At 40.5% G+C, this 16,367-nt stretch overlaps 2 protein-coding genes across 2 annotated transcripts in view; both read left to right on the top strand.

The window, feature by feature from the left end:
* Nucleotides 1–16,367, top strand: part of PALM2 (paralemmin 2) — a 184,254-nt gene that overhangs the window by 105,265 nt on the left and 62,622 nt on the right. The window contains exons 2-3 of the mRNA XM_008066170.1: nucleotides 2,095–2,175; nucleotides 14,694–14,824. Of these exons, the coding sequence (XP_008064361.1) occupies nucleotides 2,095–2,175; nucleotides 14,694–14,824 (212 nt within the window). The remainder of the gene's footprint in view (nucleotides 1–2,094; nucleotides 2,176–14,693; nucleotides 14,825–16,367) is intronic.
* The window catches only part of LOC103268585 (A-kinase anchor protein 2), a 305,955-nt gene continuing 291,688 nt past the window's right edge, over nucleotides 2,101–16,367 (top strand). The window contains exons 1-2 of the mRNA XM_008066171.2: nucleotides 2,101–2,175; nucleotides 14,694–14,824. The gene's annotated coding sequence lies outside the window, so the exon portion shown is untranslated. The remainder of the gene's footprint in view (nucleotides 2,176–14,693; nucleotides 14,825–16,367) is intronic.

Here is a 16,367-nt window from a genome sequence, read left to right as displayed (position 1 = left end):
TCTTTGCCTGGAATGTGCTCCCCATTGGTCAGTATCTACCTAAATCCTACCCATTCTTAAAGGACTAACTCAAAATCTGCATCCTTCATGATCATATCAGTGTACAGTGGTTACCAATGTGTCTATAGCTTGAGCATATAAAGGCCCGTCTGGTAAGATTTCTTCTGCTCAGAGAATAGGTTCACCAATATGATGATGGGCAACTCTGGAGTGAGAATTTTTTTTTTATGGACAAAGGCACATAGGTGTGGGAAGCCTAGGAAATATTTGGAAATGGCAAGATGTGTAATTAGAACACACAGCACTAAACGTTTGTGGAAGTACTGAGTCACCAACATCTTGTATCCATGACATATTATATCTTGGTTCTGTATTTAAATGTATATATGTTGATAGTGGGAATGGATGATAAAGTCCAATAAACCTACTCTTGAGAAATTCTAGAATATAGAGATAGCAGCTGATCCTGGAGGCCTTTTCCTTATTAGGTGGTACTTCTGAGATGCTGGATACCTGAGCTTTTCCCACTGACCTCACCTTTCCCATCCACTGTCATATACTATATGTTCTTAGGTGTACTCTGGGATTAAGTAGCATCAGTTATGCACCTTTTTGATTTCTTTTTGAGTTCTTTGGCAAATGGTAAGTTCCTAACATATTCATGGATCTTACCTTGGCAGGGAACTTATATCCCTGACTTGTATTTCATGTTCTAGTGGCTCAAGATTATAAGCTAATATTTCTCAAAATCTGGGCATTGTGCAAAAAATCTTGGTTGTAACACAAATTATTATTACATTGATTTGAATAGCAGTGGTGCAGTCATAACCCCAGAAACAGCAACTATGTAAAATACAAGTTTCCATTAACACAGATCACAACAGCCAGGCTTATACATTATTATCTTCTCTGGGATTTGAATGTTGTATTATAAAATGCTATTGTGTCTGTAAACAAGTTTCTCCCTGCCTATGCGAATAAAGGAAAATGATCCAGTGCAGTCAGTGTCTCAGCAAACCATTCGTGTGCCCTTTGGAAACAAAACATGAACAAGGAAGCTATCATAAAAGCAGGCCTTCCTTTTCTTATGAGTCACATTCATATAATGTTTATTTTCTGCACTGGAGAAATATGGAGAAGAAAAATATGAAGGGTACACACCAATGGAAAGTTTAAGGTGGACATGCAGAGGAAAAACATCTCTTTAAAACTAGTTTCTAGGTTACCTAGAAGTAAACATATGACAATAGGAATAATAGCAAATAACATTGGTTGAGTTCTTACTGTGTGCCAGACATTGTTCTAGGCCCTTTTTATGTGTCACCTCATTTAATTCACACCTGAGCCCTATGGTTTGGGTACCATTATTATCTCCACTTTACGTGGGAGAAGACTGAGACCCAGCAATGTAAAAGAACTTGTCAAAGGTCACACAGGTAGCAAGTGAGAGAGCTGGGAGTTGGACCCAGGCAGACAGATTCCAGACTTCCTATTTACCATAACCTCAGCTGCCCCACCCACATGAAATGCTCTTCCCAAGGCTAACTGAAGCAAAGATCACCCATTTCATTTACACTGTTTGGTATGTTCAACTGGATGATTTGTCCCATACAATTTGAAATGACATCAGGTGATTTATGTATATGATTTTAGTCAAATAAATCTAATCCTAGATTCAATTCCCACTGTTTTATTCTATTTGCAGTTTGTAAAGACCTCTATCTTTTGGATTGAGACATTTTTATTCTTTGTGTCCAAACTAACACTGCTCAGAACATGGCTCTGTGTGTGTGTGTGTGTGTGTGTGTGTGTGTGTGTGTGTGTGTAGAAACTGGCTTTTCTTTTGGATTAAATTCTTGCAGCCTGGCTGAGTGAGGAGAATTTCTCCCACTCTTCAAGCCCACAGCAGACATGTTAGGAGATGCTGCTGCTTTGAAACACACCCAGAGACGGTGGGGCAGGTGACGCTGCGTGTGTGTCCGGTGTCTCTGGAAGTGTCTATACAGATGTGTGCTGCTGCTGCTGCTTCCTGCCTTAAAATTTCTGGAGCCAACACCCACCCACTCTTACAGCCTCTCTGTCTTTCTTTTCAAGGAAAAACGCAAGAGGCAGACTGAAATAGAAGGCAAGCGACAACAGCTTGACGAGCAGATACTTCTCCTGCAGCATTCCAAGGTAAGCGCTGATCCCAGGGACCTATTCCATTATTAGACATGCAGATCACACTCCGGAGAGCTGGGCAGAGCCTGCCCTGCTGTGAAGCTTGCTGCTGCCGACCGAACCAACCTTTCATTCAATCAGGAAACCATCTCTTGGTTTTTCCTGTGAATTTCTCAAATTCAGGGCATTGTTACAGTATTCCAGTTTCTGCAAGCATGAGATTACAGTGTGCATGTGTATGGGGTGGAAGCTGTGTGCATGTGAAATGTGGTGGCTATATATAGAAATTGGATAAGAAGACTCCACAGGGTGGGTGAGGTAGTGTTCCAGGGCTGTTTCTCCCATGCATAGGTGCTGGATGCATTTGCTCAGAGGCTCCACAAGATAGGTTCAACAGAATGTTTTTTGTGTGTGTTTAGTTGAAAATACTAATATGTTCTTTCTTGATATGGAGAAAAGGGAGATAAAACAACATGATCTGGCAGAAGAACAGTACTGTGTATTTCAGATGATTCATTTATTTTATTGCTATTTTAACAATTTTGAAAGTGTTATGTGAGAATAAGCAGTTGGTCAAAGATGGCTTTTAAATTATTTGACTTGGTTGGGTCTCCATTGTACTAAAAAGAGACAGAGAGACAGAGAACAAGCACACAAGAGCTGCTTATTTATTTATTTTTTCCTTAAAACAGAATGTACTTAAGCATTGTAATTGATTATAGCCCAGGAGAAAGCTCTGTCACTGTCACTAGGACCCCACTGGTTGCAGAATGTTGCTTTCTGCATGTTTGGAGAATAATGTGACCACATTCTAATGGCCAGCTGCTAGCCTTTGCCTGCTCTTGGGCTTTTTTGTAAGAAAACCTTCTACTGCTCACCTCATGTTGCAGTGACATTGCCTGCACAGAGTTACATTGCTCAGAGGGCTGGGTGGGAAGGTGGTGCTGACTTACAGGGTGATACTAGGTGTGTATTATTTGGATTTTTTAAAGAACGAGATGAAGCTTTATGGCTGTATTTCCTATTCTTCTCTAGAAAACAGAACTCTGTTAAATGAATTCCCAAAATGTGAATCGTCAGCAAGTTAATTCTGATTTCAGATAGAAGTATGACCTATATCTGCTTAGCATGTTTATCAGTTTACCATTAACTTTAACCAGACAATTGTGCTTAGAGGAAGAAAAGCAATATGCTCCTTCCTCTGAGCACAATTGAATAAGAATAAGAATATTGCTGATTTCTCTCTGTTCATCCTCGAAATTCATTGAAAGACTTCTCTGTAGAAGCTTGCACTGTATCCCATATGCTGCTGCTCTTTCCTTACTGCATTCCTGAGGGAGGCTTGAGGGCTAAAATTAGTACCCTCTTCTTACTGAGAGGGGGCTTAAAAACATTTAATAGAGCTGAGTGAATTGTTCAAGGTCAACTTGGACAGAGCTTGGTCTCTGGCTTACAGTACAGCCAATTCAATATAGTACCTGTAAAAGACCAAAATGTAATAAGATCTCAGTGAATTCTTGGCTAAAGGTGACCTTTTTAATAAGAGGGCTGAATGAATCAAAGAGGTTACTTTTGACTAGATGGTTTATCTTCTCTTTAAGCTTTATATACTACTTTGCTTTTGTATTCCTTGAATCCAAAGTTAGATAATCAATATGTGTCAGAAGATCTAGGTTTCTTTGTCCTTCTCATCATTCTAGCTACCAGATAAGATACCAAGGACTCATTCATTGCTGATGTCCAGCACAGTAATACTACATTCTGAGAATTATGATTCTGACTTATGTTTCTGATTAAGACTATCCATTTTTCATCCATCCATCCATCTATGCATCCATCCACTCACCCAGCACCCATCTACCCATCCACCCATCCTTCCTTCCATCCATCCATCCATCCATCCATCCATCCATCCATCCATCCATCCATCGATTCATCCATCCATCCACCCACCCACCCACCCATCCATGCAATCAACAAAAACAACAGTAACAATTACTTAGTTTTGCATGAGGAAGCAGGGAAGTTTCTTCAAGGCCTTGGAAACAAGGGAATCGGGATAGTTCTTTATGGTAATCCAGGCATAATTCTGTCACACTTGATGAGACTGGCTATCTAAGGAAACACCCAACACTTGCATCAAGGTGATCTTGCTATTGCAAGGTAGTGGTAGGGGAAGGACTGGAGGTGATAGTAACTTAGTAAGTAGAGGCCAACACAATCCTATCCCAGAGAGAGAAATACAAATTTGTATTTCTCTCTCTGGGATAGGATTGTGTTGGCAGAATGAAGGTGGATTGTTTGTCTTGAACATTGAGAGAGGAAAGCCCAGAGGTTCCAAAGGCAGCAGTGTTTGTCTGGTACAACCTGCAGAGAGACCTCCAGCTTTGGGAGGTCCTGAGTTTCTCTGTGCTGGTGAAGTGGGATCAGTGGCCACATGGTGGCCCAGGTGAAACTTCCTTCAGCACCCTGCCTCTTTGTTCTCAGTCCATCTTCCTTTCAGTAACTGAGTTATTTCAGTGTACAGAAGGGAGTGCCTGATTGAGGGATATGATTACTTCAGACACTAGAAAGAAAGATATTCTACCTTAAATCAATTAACTGTTGACTGAACTTGAATGGGGTAAATCCCCTTCCTTGTGATCATCCAGTTTGCAGCTTGGTGGCCTCACCCCCAGATGGAAGTAAATTCATGAAGGTTATATTTCCTTCTCTGTGAGCTTCTCACTGCAACCGTGTCATCCTTTTGTCCATCCTCAGCAATGGTCACCATTTTTTTTTGAGTGACTAACATGAACCTGGTCCTTTAAACACATCCCCTCAATAATAATGACCACATGATAGGCATTACTCTTCCCGTCTTTCGGGTGTGGAAACAAACCCATGGAACCTTGTAATTTACCCAAGAACATCAAGACGATTAGTGAGGGATCCTGAGTGGAACCCCGGGGCCGTCTGCTTCCAAAGAACAGCTCCCTCTTTCCAGCACACTGTTCTCTTTGAAATAAGTGTTTTCTTTTTAATAATTTGTCTAGAGTGATGCCAACTGCCATCATTGCTGTCTCTTTCACTCTTAGTATTTAGATTGTATGGAGATATTTCATAGTGATTATTGTAAGTTGCTTGAGGTAGAAAATATTTGAAAATATGTCAGTAATCGATATTTATTTTATTAATTTTAAAAATCCCAAATACTCTTTAAGAAAAAAAAAATTCTCATTGTAAAGATAAGTGTAAAACATAAGGTTTAGGTGTCATAATTATTAAGATGTAATTTTCATATTCTTCATATAATTCTCATATTCGTATCTTAAGATATAATTCTCACATATAAGAATTATACAATTCTCTTATCAAATAGTCTGTGGACCCTTATTCTCATGCAATATGTAGATAGATTTGCTGGTCTTTGTTCAAAGCAAATAATATAATGCAAGACAATAGTTTTGGCACTTGTGTAGTTGTTTAATACACTTGCTTATTGCAATATTTCGGATTATACAGTGAGTGGCTCCACGAAATGGAATGTCGTTACTCTATATATGAACTGTCAGAAAATTCTATATGCAATGAAGGACCAATGTATAAAATGTTAAAATATTAGTTGCTACATCTCAGTGATAAGGAAACCCTAAAATACTTTGAATTCTTGGCCAAATTAAAATCAGGTTTGTTTTAATAAGATCTTTAGCTGTACTTAGCATCTCATATTTGTGATATAAGAATTTCTAAGAAATTCAAGTAGAATAGGCAATTTTGAAAACTATATTACTTTTGATGGTTATAAAATGAAAGAATACATGATCATTGCAAAAACTAAATTTAAAAGTAAAAAAAAAGAAAAAATATATCAACTGTATTCTTACCATCTAGATAATTGCCCCAATATATTTCTTTTTTAATTTTTCTTTCTTTCTCTCTCTCTCTCTCTTTTTTTTTTTTTTTTTTTTTTTTTGAGACAGGGTATCATTCTGTCATCCAGGCTGGAGTGCAGTGGCATGATCATAGCTCACTGCAGCCTTGAACTCGTAGGTGTAAGCAATCCTCCTGGCTCAGCCTCCTAAGTAGCTAGGACTACAGAAGTGTGCCACCACACCCAGTTAATTGTTTTAAATGTCATTGCATAGATATAGAGTCTCACTATGTTGCCAAGGCTGGTCTTGAACTCCTGGCCTCAAGTGACCATCCTGTCTTGGCCTCCCAAAATGCTGGGAATACAGGCGTGCACTACTGTGCCCAGCCTCCAGTAAATTTCTATGGATTAAGATATGTAACCTTTGTTCACAGGACTCACCAACCTGTGGGTAAAATGAAATTATATTAACATTAGTTTCCAAGTTACATTAACCTTTACCTTTTTTAAAATTTTTATATAGGAGCTTTTTAAAATTCCCATACAAAAATGTTTAATTTTTATGAGATGATGTTTATCCTTCTTTTACTTTATGATTACTGACTTTGATGTCATCCTTGGAAGGAACAGCTCCATCTCAAACACTTACCTGTGATGTTTCTTATACTCCAATAGCATTCATCCATCTAGAATTTATTTTCCTATAAGACACAGATGCTGAACCACCTGTCTCAACATGATTTATTAATTAATTCATTTCTTCCCTCACTGACTTAAATGTCTTCTTCATCACATACATATTTCTTATATTCAAGTTCACTGTCTGTGAATTATTTTTAATCCATTTATCTGCCTATTCCTGTGCCAGGACCATCCTCATTTAATGCCTATAGCTTTTTAATATATTGTAATATTTCATAAGGCAAGAGCTACCGTTATTCTTCTTTTGAAAAAATTGTCTTTGCTTCTTATTTCAAGGAAACAATTATTTATTTTATTGTTTCACATGTGACTTGTGATAATGTGAATTCTTGAAAAAATAAATCAACACTGTATTATACCAGAACAGACTGAATGTAATATTCCCTTTTGCCTCTTGGTTGAATTGCCAGGGATTTGTCTATTTTATTGGTCTGTGCAAAGTTGCAGCACAGAATAGGCGCTCAGTATGTATTGCAACATGAATTCCTATGGGACTGTCACATTTATAAAGGTTTGTCTCACAGAGTTGGCCCTGTCAGAATCAAATCACTAATACCACATCTTCAATACATAAGCTGCCTTTGAATTATTTATTCATGAGCAGGGAACCCTGACTGGAGTTTTCTTCTAATCCAAGCTATGAAAGTTGTCATTATATTTTAAAGACTACAGCCTTTTTTTTTTTTGAGAAGACTGAATGAAAAAGATCAAAGACTGAATTGTGACCCTGCAAAATATTTATTTTCAGCCCACCAAGGTCATTTGCTGAAGAGCCCGAAGGTATCAGTAGCCCTGCTGCAAAGATATTACTGTGCCTTTCACTGATTTGAACCTTTGGCACTAATTTTAGACTTTTCTTGATTATTAGGATGTGTGAAAGACCAATTTCAAATTTTAAAATATTAACAGATAGGCAAAGTACACAGCGTAAATTAACTTTTTATTTCATCTTCTTTTTCCATCATATCTCCCTGGCCCTACACACAGAGTTTGAGTGTAAGTTCAAACGTGGTTTCTTCTATCAGAAGTCTTCTTGGGACAGCATCTTCGAGTGAACTGAATCATGTAACAAAATCTCAAAGCAAAACCAAGATTGTTTTGGGAGTCAGAGAGGAGGAAGGAAAGGGCAGGAAGGAGAAAGGGGAGAGAGAGGAAAAAGGAAGGGGACATGAATGAATAAACAAAAATTCAACTCTTGCCTCACCCCAAGTTTAACCCATTTTCTGTTAGAAAATCAAATGTAGCCATATTCCAACCATCATCCACTGACATAGCCTGTATCAACCTCAGTCAAATTGTAAGTCAATGAAAGATTCTGAGTAAGAAGCAAAATTACAAAAGTACAAGAAAGAATCACAGATAAATATTTTTCTGAGGCCAAGGAAGTCTTATCTGACATCAAAGCCATAATTATAAAGTAAAAAGATTGCTAGGGCTGGGTGCAGTGGCTCATGCATATAATCCCAGCACTTTGAGAGGCCAAGGCGGAAGGATTGCCACTGCACTCCTGCCAGGGCAATAGAGAGCATATTGCTAGCTATGACTCTAAAATAATAACAAATATGTGATTGGAAGAAAATTGGAAACTTATTACTAGTCCTAATTCATCTTCTACTTCCTTACCCTGCCTCACTAACCCCCCCTCACCAACCCCAGACACTTCACTTGAAAAGTGACTTCACTGCACTGTAGATGAAAAAGATTGGATTAGATGGTCTCTGCGGGGTTTTTTTCAACTTTAATAGTCTAAGATTTTATATTTTCTAAAATACGGTGTATGTGTGGTTTTTCAAGAATTCATTCTTTCAACAATATTTATTATCACCTATAACCTCACATGTTAGCCTCTGCGGGTGAATAAAAGACACAGCCCATGACTTCAAGGGTCTTCAAGAGTTGGCATCAACACAGAACCCACTGTTAAAGGAGCTAGAAAATAGTATTCATGTTAGGAAGTGGCACAGTGGTGCCTGATAATTTTGTAAATCCTATTTGAGAAAAAAGGGATGCTTGAGTGGTCTTATGCAGACACAGGATAATAGAATGCATCTTTTGGCTTCAAATCCCAGATCTACATCTCACTAGATGTGAGACTATGGATAAGTTACTTAATATTAGCTCCTACCTTGTGGGATTTTTGTGAACAGGAAGTGAATGTACTGGGAATGCAAAAAAAAATGTATACACATCTTAAGGGTTGCTATCTATGTATTACTTTTAGTTTTCTGTAATCAGAAGTGTCTGGTGATTACCACTTTGAGCACCATTGGTAATTGCAGAAGTCGAACATGACTTGTATTCATCTTTTGTTATCAGTATATGTTGAGTATTACAGTTTTTTCCTTTCTTAAAATGTATATACATTTTTTTGGCACCCTCTGTATATATAAAGCACATAAAATGGTAAGATTTCTGCAATCATTACCATCATTGTCGCCATCATTGTTTAGTACCACGGCTTCAAATATCATTTATGTATTGATGACTTACAAATTGGACATCTCTAACCTGATCCCCTGGAACTCCAGGCTTTTATGGTCAACTGCTTTCCTGACATTTCCACTTAGATAAATGTCACTTCCATTTATAAGTGTCTCAAACTTAACATGCCCGAAATGTAAGTTTTTATTTTCTGCTTTTCTTTCATGTGTTCTTCCTCTAGTCTTCCCTGTCTCCTGTTAATGATACCACCACTCACTTTTTTGCTCAAAGCAGATATCTGTATGTCACCTTTAATCCCTCCATTTTCTTCATCTCCCACTTCTAACTTCTTGCAAGTCATTGATTCTGCCTCTAGAATGCGCCTCTATACCTTCCATTTCTTCTGCCTCTTCTCTGTCATTTGAATGATGCAAGAGACTCCCATCACGTGTGCTTTGTAACCCTGCCCCCTGAAATCTGTTCTACCTATTGTGCTTAGAACAAACACTTTTTTTTTGAGTCAGAGTCTCACTCTGTTGCCCATGCTGGAGTGCAGCGGCACAGTCACGGCCACCAGAACCTTGACCTGCTGGGCTCTAGTGATCTTTCTGCTTCAGCCTTCCAACTAGCTTGAACTATATACATGTGCTACCATGCCTGCCTAATTTTTAAATTTATTTTAGAAACAAGGTCTCGTCCAGTTGCCCAAGGTGGTCTTACACCCTTGGACTCAGGCAATTCTTTCACCTCTGCTTCCCAAAATGTTGTGATTACAGGCGTGAGCCACTGCTTCTGGCCCAGAAAACTTTTTAATATGGCCACAGAATCCTGCCTAATCTGGCCTCTGCCTTCCTTTCTGTCTCCAACTTTTTCTGCCCTTCCTTGCCACCCCCACTTACTATGGTTCAGTCACTCAGGCCTTTGTTTTGGTCTACAAACACACCAAACTGCCTACCTCTGGGCTAGTACATTTGCTAGTGCCACCACCTGGAATGCTCCTCCATGTCTCAGTGCTCCGCTCAAATGTTCAAGCCTTCAGAGAGACCTTTCCCACCTAAAGTGTCCCTCTTTGTCCCTCAGCCCCTCTTTGTCACATTGTCCTGCCTACCGCTTCCCAGGGAGCATCATAGTCTGATAATTGTCTTGCATCCTTTTGTATTAGGATGAAGGCTCAGTGAGAGTAGAGACTGTCTGCTTTCCTGACCTGCGTCTTCAGGGACTGGCAGAGTTTCTGGTACTTAGGGAAGGGATAGGAGTGAGCCACTGTTCCTGAGGTGAGGATGCAGAGGAAGAGGATGAGGGGAGTTCTGATTTAGATCATTGTGTTTGGCCAGCCAGTGAGAAAATTCATGTATTCTTCAAGGATTTGAATAGTCACAGATTCTTGTGCAGTGCTGCTTAAATTGTTGCCTTCAGACTAGCAATGACAGCATCACCTTCAAGCTTGTTAAAATTCCAATTCCCAGACCCTACCTCAGACTTGGAGAATCCGCACTTCTGTGGGTGGGCCCTGGAATCTGTGTCTTAGCAAGCTCTCCTGGTGATCCATTTATAAACAGAAGTTTGAGGAAGCTCTGTTCTAGTTTTGTTTTCCAAAGCTGGACAAGCTAGTAGCATAAGAAACAGATTTACTTTAGAAGTTCCCTGAACTCTTTTCCAAAAAGTCCCTTTCAAGGTTTTGTTTGTCCAGTTGCCAGCTCCCCATCTGTCTCTTCCTTGTCTGGACTCTTCATGGTTGCATCCATTTGACAACTGTGAAGTCTGACAGTTCTTAGCACCTGTAAACTATGATAACGTTTTTTTCTGATACATATTATTCGAACAATAAGTGCCAAAAAAAAGTTTTTTATTTTTAGTTGAGCTCTTTTTATCTCTAAATTCTGAAATAGTCAAACAGCAAATAAAAGCCAGGACAGTACAGGGAAAACCCACAGTTTTGATGGGTGCACTCAGTATATTCCATTATATTCTGAGGGACTAATCCCGTTGATCCTCAGAGAAAACATGAAGGGGTCTGGAGTAGGTTGAGGAACCATCAATTTGGATTGGTGGTTTTCCCTGACAGCATGACTTTGGAGCCAAGTGAAAAATAAATCATGCATTTTTGTTTTTGTTTTTTAATGTCAAGATACATTTGTGAAACAGACTTCCCCGAGACCAGGCCTACTCCCTTTCTCTATCAGAGCCTCTCTTCCTGGCTTCTCCTGTTGGATATGTTTTTGATGATGTCACTGCTGCATCAAGAGAAGAGACAGAAGTAGAAGGATATGGGCCTCTGGGTGCTTTGGCCAAAGGTACTACCTGATGGCTGGGGCTAAATCAGCCAGAAGTGAAGACTAGACCCTTCACGTAGTGGCAGGTGGCATTGTGTGAGGAAGAGCAGAGAGGACATTCCTAAAAGCAGCCACTTCCTTGCATGGCAAGAAGGCATGGCTGCAGAGCATCTCTGCTGGGGCAGAGAAAGCCAGGACTGTCCATGACTGACTTTCTAGAAAGGTCCACACACCAAGGCTCAGGTTGCCGGATATCTGTCTCCTGGAATTCTAAGGTTTTTACCATCTGTGACTTGGATATCTTTGGCACAGGAAGCACTCTGGAAGTATGATCCCCACCCCCAAGTAATTAGAATGAAGGAAAATCTAGAATTTCCCAATTCATGCATTTATTCGCTCATTCACTGGAATCGGACTCAGTGCTGTGGTGAATGCAAAGGTGAAAAGGGACAGCCCCAGCCTTTGAGGAGCTGGCTGCCTAAAGGGGGAACAGATGTAAAAAGAAATAACTTGAAGACAGTATGAAAGTGCTATGGTGTATGTCTCTGCTATATGAGACGGAGTCAGTGGAGGTGGAGGAAGACTTCTCTGATGGCATTTTGCCTGCTCTTTCTCAGGTGAATGGAAGAGAGGCCAAGAGAACAGGACAAACAACAATAATAAACATTTCTGTAGTACTAAGTATGTGCCTAACACTTCAGTGCACAAACTCCTTTAATCCTCATAACAACCCTCCGAGATGGGCAGTGTTGTCATCTCCATTTTATGGATGAGAAAACTGAGGCTAGGAAACCTGTCCAAGGTCACTCCGCTAGTAAATGACAGGCTCCAGAATTGAGACTGTTAACCATTTGTTCAACATGGCCTCTTGCAGTCTCTGCTCTCTTCCTGAGAGTAAATTGCAGAGCCAAGTTTTAGGTTAAGAGAAGCAAAGCAGTAATCATCTTTCTACTTCAAAATTGCTTACAAATGAGAGATTTATTTTGCATCTACATCAGATTAAATAGCTGAATAAGAATAGGAAAACATTCGTTGATTTTAAAAATGGCCTCCCGTAATGCACAAGCAAGATCTGCCTGGGGATTTTTGAGTAGCTTAGAAACCAGTGGTTCTGAATTTTTTTTTTCTTCTACCACCCACGTAGAAAGAGCCAATTTACCCCACTCATTCCCACTTTCCAATGGAAAAGAATCTCAGATAAAGCTTTGGAGAGCAACCAACATAAACAAATTGTACTGTGGGCTTTTACATATGATTTTATATTATAAAACAATGCCCTATAATGGAAAAACAGTACTTTTTAAATACTTACCTTGGTGGGAGATGCAAACTGTTTATACAGAACACATTTACAGGCAGCATTTACCAATGATGTGTAACTGTGTAAACATATTGCGGTGTGGGGGTGGTTCCAGTCTACAGTTGCTTTAGCAGTTCAGTTAGGGATCATTTCTATAGAAACAAACTCATGTCTTTACTTAGATGTTTATTATAACATGTGCCTCTCTGTGTACTGTAAGAGTAACCAAACAGATCTCCACGATGATTTGTCATGAAACAATTTATAAGGCAAGAATAACATCAGTAAGCTGGGCTCGGTGGCTCAGCCTGTAATCCCGCGCCTTGGGAGGCTGAGGTGAGTGGATTGCCTGAGCCCGCGGGTTCGAGATCCACCTGGGCAACTTGGTGAGACCTCATCTCTACAATAAAACAAAAAAATTAGCCAGGTATGGTAGCGCGCGCCTGTAGTTCCAGGTCCTTGGAAGGCTGAGGCGGAAGGATCGCCAGAGCCCCGCAGGTCGAGGTTGTGATGGACGGAAGCAGCCACTGCACTCCAGTCTGGGCGACAGAGTGAGACTCCAACTCAAAAAAAAAGAATAACATCAGTAAAACCCATGGCTACCTGGACACATGCTGATGATGCATTGCCAACAAAGGCTCTAATCCCAGAAGTGCAGGAATTCCAGCCTGCTGGAACTTGCTCCTGGGTATCCAGCAGTTTCTCCACGGTGCTGAATGGTCCCTGGGCTTCTCAGAAGAATAGTGAATCAGGACCATTAGTGAAGTCCAACTTCCTATTACTAAAGGTAGATAATTTTTAAAAACTCATTTTAAAGGTTCGTAATAAGATACCCTTAATTCCACTCGAAAATGAGAGTCTATGTGAATCCTTTACTCGTAAGAGCTATAGGGAGTCTGCTCTAAGACTATATGACCTGACCCTCAGTCTGTTACGAGAGCTCTCTTTCCTTTCACCTCATTTGCCTACCTGATGAACTCAAACAAAATTCTGGATGGAGGCGATGCCAGGGAACCAGGGAACTGGGTCCTTACTCTGTGTTGGCTGGCATCATAGCCATTGTTCCTTTGGTTGTTCCACTGTTGCTGGGAGGAATTGATCATGCGCCCTACATCCTCATGGTGGTTCCCTCACATGACTACTGACAACCCATGGGCCCTCTGACTGGTCCTCAGCTGTGATACTCAGGGTCCAGTCTCTGCAGATATTCATGGCCACCTAGAGGCCATGACAGTGGAAACCCAAATCAAAATCCTTCTCTAATACCTATCTCTCCTTGTTCTTCCTTTCAGAAAGTTCCAACATGCCTTTCTCTTGAGCTGTTTTATCTCCCTTCCAAAAGCAGTGAGCACTCCTTACCCAGCATTGACCTGAAACAAAACCTTTTTATTCTACTTTACAATATATTAATACATTGGCACAGATGGGGGTATTATTTTAATAATGTTTGGAGACTACTAGTGAGGACAGGTTGAGTCATTAAAGGGTTTTTAAGAAGAGACATGACATAGGTTAGTCTTTTTAAAAGGACAGTTTAATGTGGACTGGATATTAGGCGATCTCAGGAAATTTTGGAATGGAACTGTAGTTGCATAGAAAAAAAGTTCTTTAAAAAAAATAAAAGAGATTCATACTGAAATATTGATGGGTAAAATGCATGGAGTTTGTTATTTTAAATGCTTTGGTGAAAAAATATATGGGAGCATATGACAAAATGTCTGTTATTGATAAATCTAGATGAGGTTATATGGACATTCATTATACAGTTCACTATTTTAAGATGTAAAAGAATAATAGAAAATGATGTAGAAATAAATCCCTCTGGTGGTTCTCTGGGGGTTGGGCTGGAGGGAAGCAGGGAGTCAAGCTAGTGAGGAGGTGAAGGCAGTGATTTAAGCAACATCGATGAGCAACTGAGCTGCTAAGAGAAAGAAGGGTGTGGACTGTGTATCATTTTGCCTCTTGTCTTCCCTTATTCCCACAGTCCAAAGTGCTTCGGGAGAAATGGCTGCTGCAGGGTATACCCGCTGGAACTGCCGAAGAGGAGGAAGCCAGGAGGCGGCAATCTGAGGAGGATGAGTTCAGAGTCAAGCAACTTGAAGATAACATTCAGAGGTAAGGTGGTTTCCAGCCCAGGATCCCATGCTGTAGCTTCATGGTGCAGTAACCACTACTCTCCTCTAGGGGACCTTCCTCAATGCTGTCATCCTTTCCCAGTATTTTAGAATCAGCTTTCTATTCAGAGCACATGGATATCACTAGGACTTTTCTAGATGACCCAGAGTTATTACACACAGCATTGTACTAGTTATCGTATTGGGCTGTAACGCAGCACAGTGATGTCTTCATGGGCCAGCAAAGTGTTGTGAGCAGCTTGCCCTTTCACTAAATGCTCCCCTTTGAGCTCTTATATCAGCATTGGTCTTTTTCCTCATTTGGGTCTTAGCTGTTAGTGTTGCTGTGGTGGGTATCTTCACATTAACTACATTTGGTCAATTTGAAATGAAAAACTGTAGCCAAGGGTCTAGAACTTGAAATGAAGAGTGCAGAAGCACTGAGGGCACCTCTGTAGGTTATAAGAGGGAACCCTGGCCAAAAGGAATTTGTATCTAAAAAATTGTGTATTTACTCTTACTAGTTTAAACTTCAGTCACCTTTGAAGTCTCTCCATTTGATGCAGTACACCTATCGACATGCCTTTTCCACTGCTCAGAACAGTTTTGGGATGCCTCTTAGTGCTTCTGCTGTTTTTTGTTTCCTCTCTTCCACATCATCAAAATGTTTCCCTTTGAGGACTTTTTTCATCTGGGGGAAACAAAAAAAAGTCGCTCAGGGTGAGACCAGGTGACTGGGGAGCATGCGTCATGCCGGTTTTGGTCAAAAACTGCTGTACACTGAAGCCGAATGCAGTCTTTCACAACAATGCTAGCTGGTACACTGATGCCAGCGGGTTCCTAGAACACTTACCTAGCAGGGGAAGCCTGTACTACAAGGGACCCACATGCCAAAAATAATTCTAGGGGTTTTTTTGGGGGGGTCCCCCTTGTATGTCTATGCTCTAAAAATTAACTTTATGTTGTCTACTTTCACTGCTTGCGGTGGGGGAAGTTGTTTCCTTTTTGGTTCTCAACCAGCATCTGGCCATTTCAGTCTGGGAGATAAGTGGCCTGCCTGTGGCCAGTGGCTGGCCAGGCTCATACATGATCCAAAATGTGGTTTCCACTTGAGAACTATAGCCATCCCAAGTCCCAGGACACCTAGCCAAGGATGGGAGGTGGGGGTGGAAAGTGGTAAGTGTAGATGACTTACAACCAAATCTACCCTCATCTTCATTTCAAGTCTACCTGAAATCTCACCCTCCAGAGCTCATCTCTTTCCCCTGAGGTTAGAAGCTCTTTTAAAATACAAAGGGTAATAACTTAACTGCTACCAGGAAGAGCTATAAAGCTACCCAAGAGTGAATGAGGAATTGGAGGGCACCTGGGGGGGGGGCTCAGTAGTGTCATTAAAGGGAAAGTAGGCCCACTGAAAACTCCAAAGGCATACTTTAGCCCAGAGGTCCTCAAACTTTTAAAACAGGGGGCCAGTTCACTGTCCCTCAGACCGTTGGTGGGGTGGACTATAGTTTAAAAAAAAACTATGAGCAAATTTCTTTTTT

The sequence above is a fragment of the Carlito syrichta genome, unplaced genomic scaffold (genome assembly GCF_000164805.1).
Source record: "Carlito syrichta isolate Samal-C Ts95f unplaced genomic scaffold, Tarsius_syrichta-2.0.1 Scaffold308851, whole genome shotgun sequence".
NCBI classification, from domain to species: Eukaryota; Metazoa; Chordata; class Mammalia; order Primates; family Tarsiidae; genus Carlito; species Carlito syrichta.
This window is presented reverse-complemented; position numbering and strand designations above follow the sequence as displayed.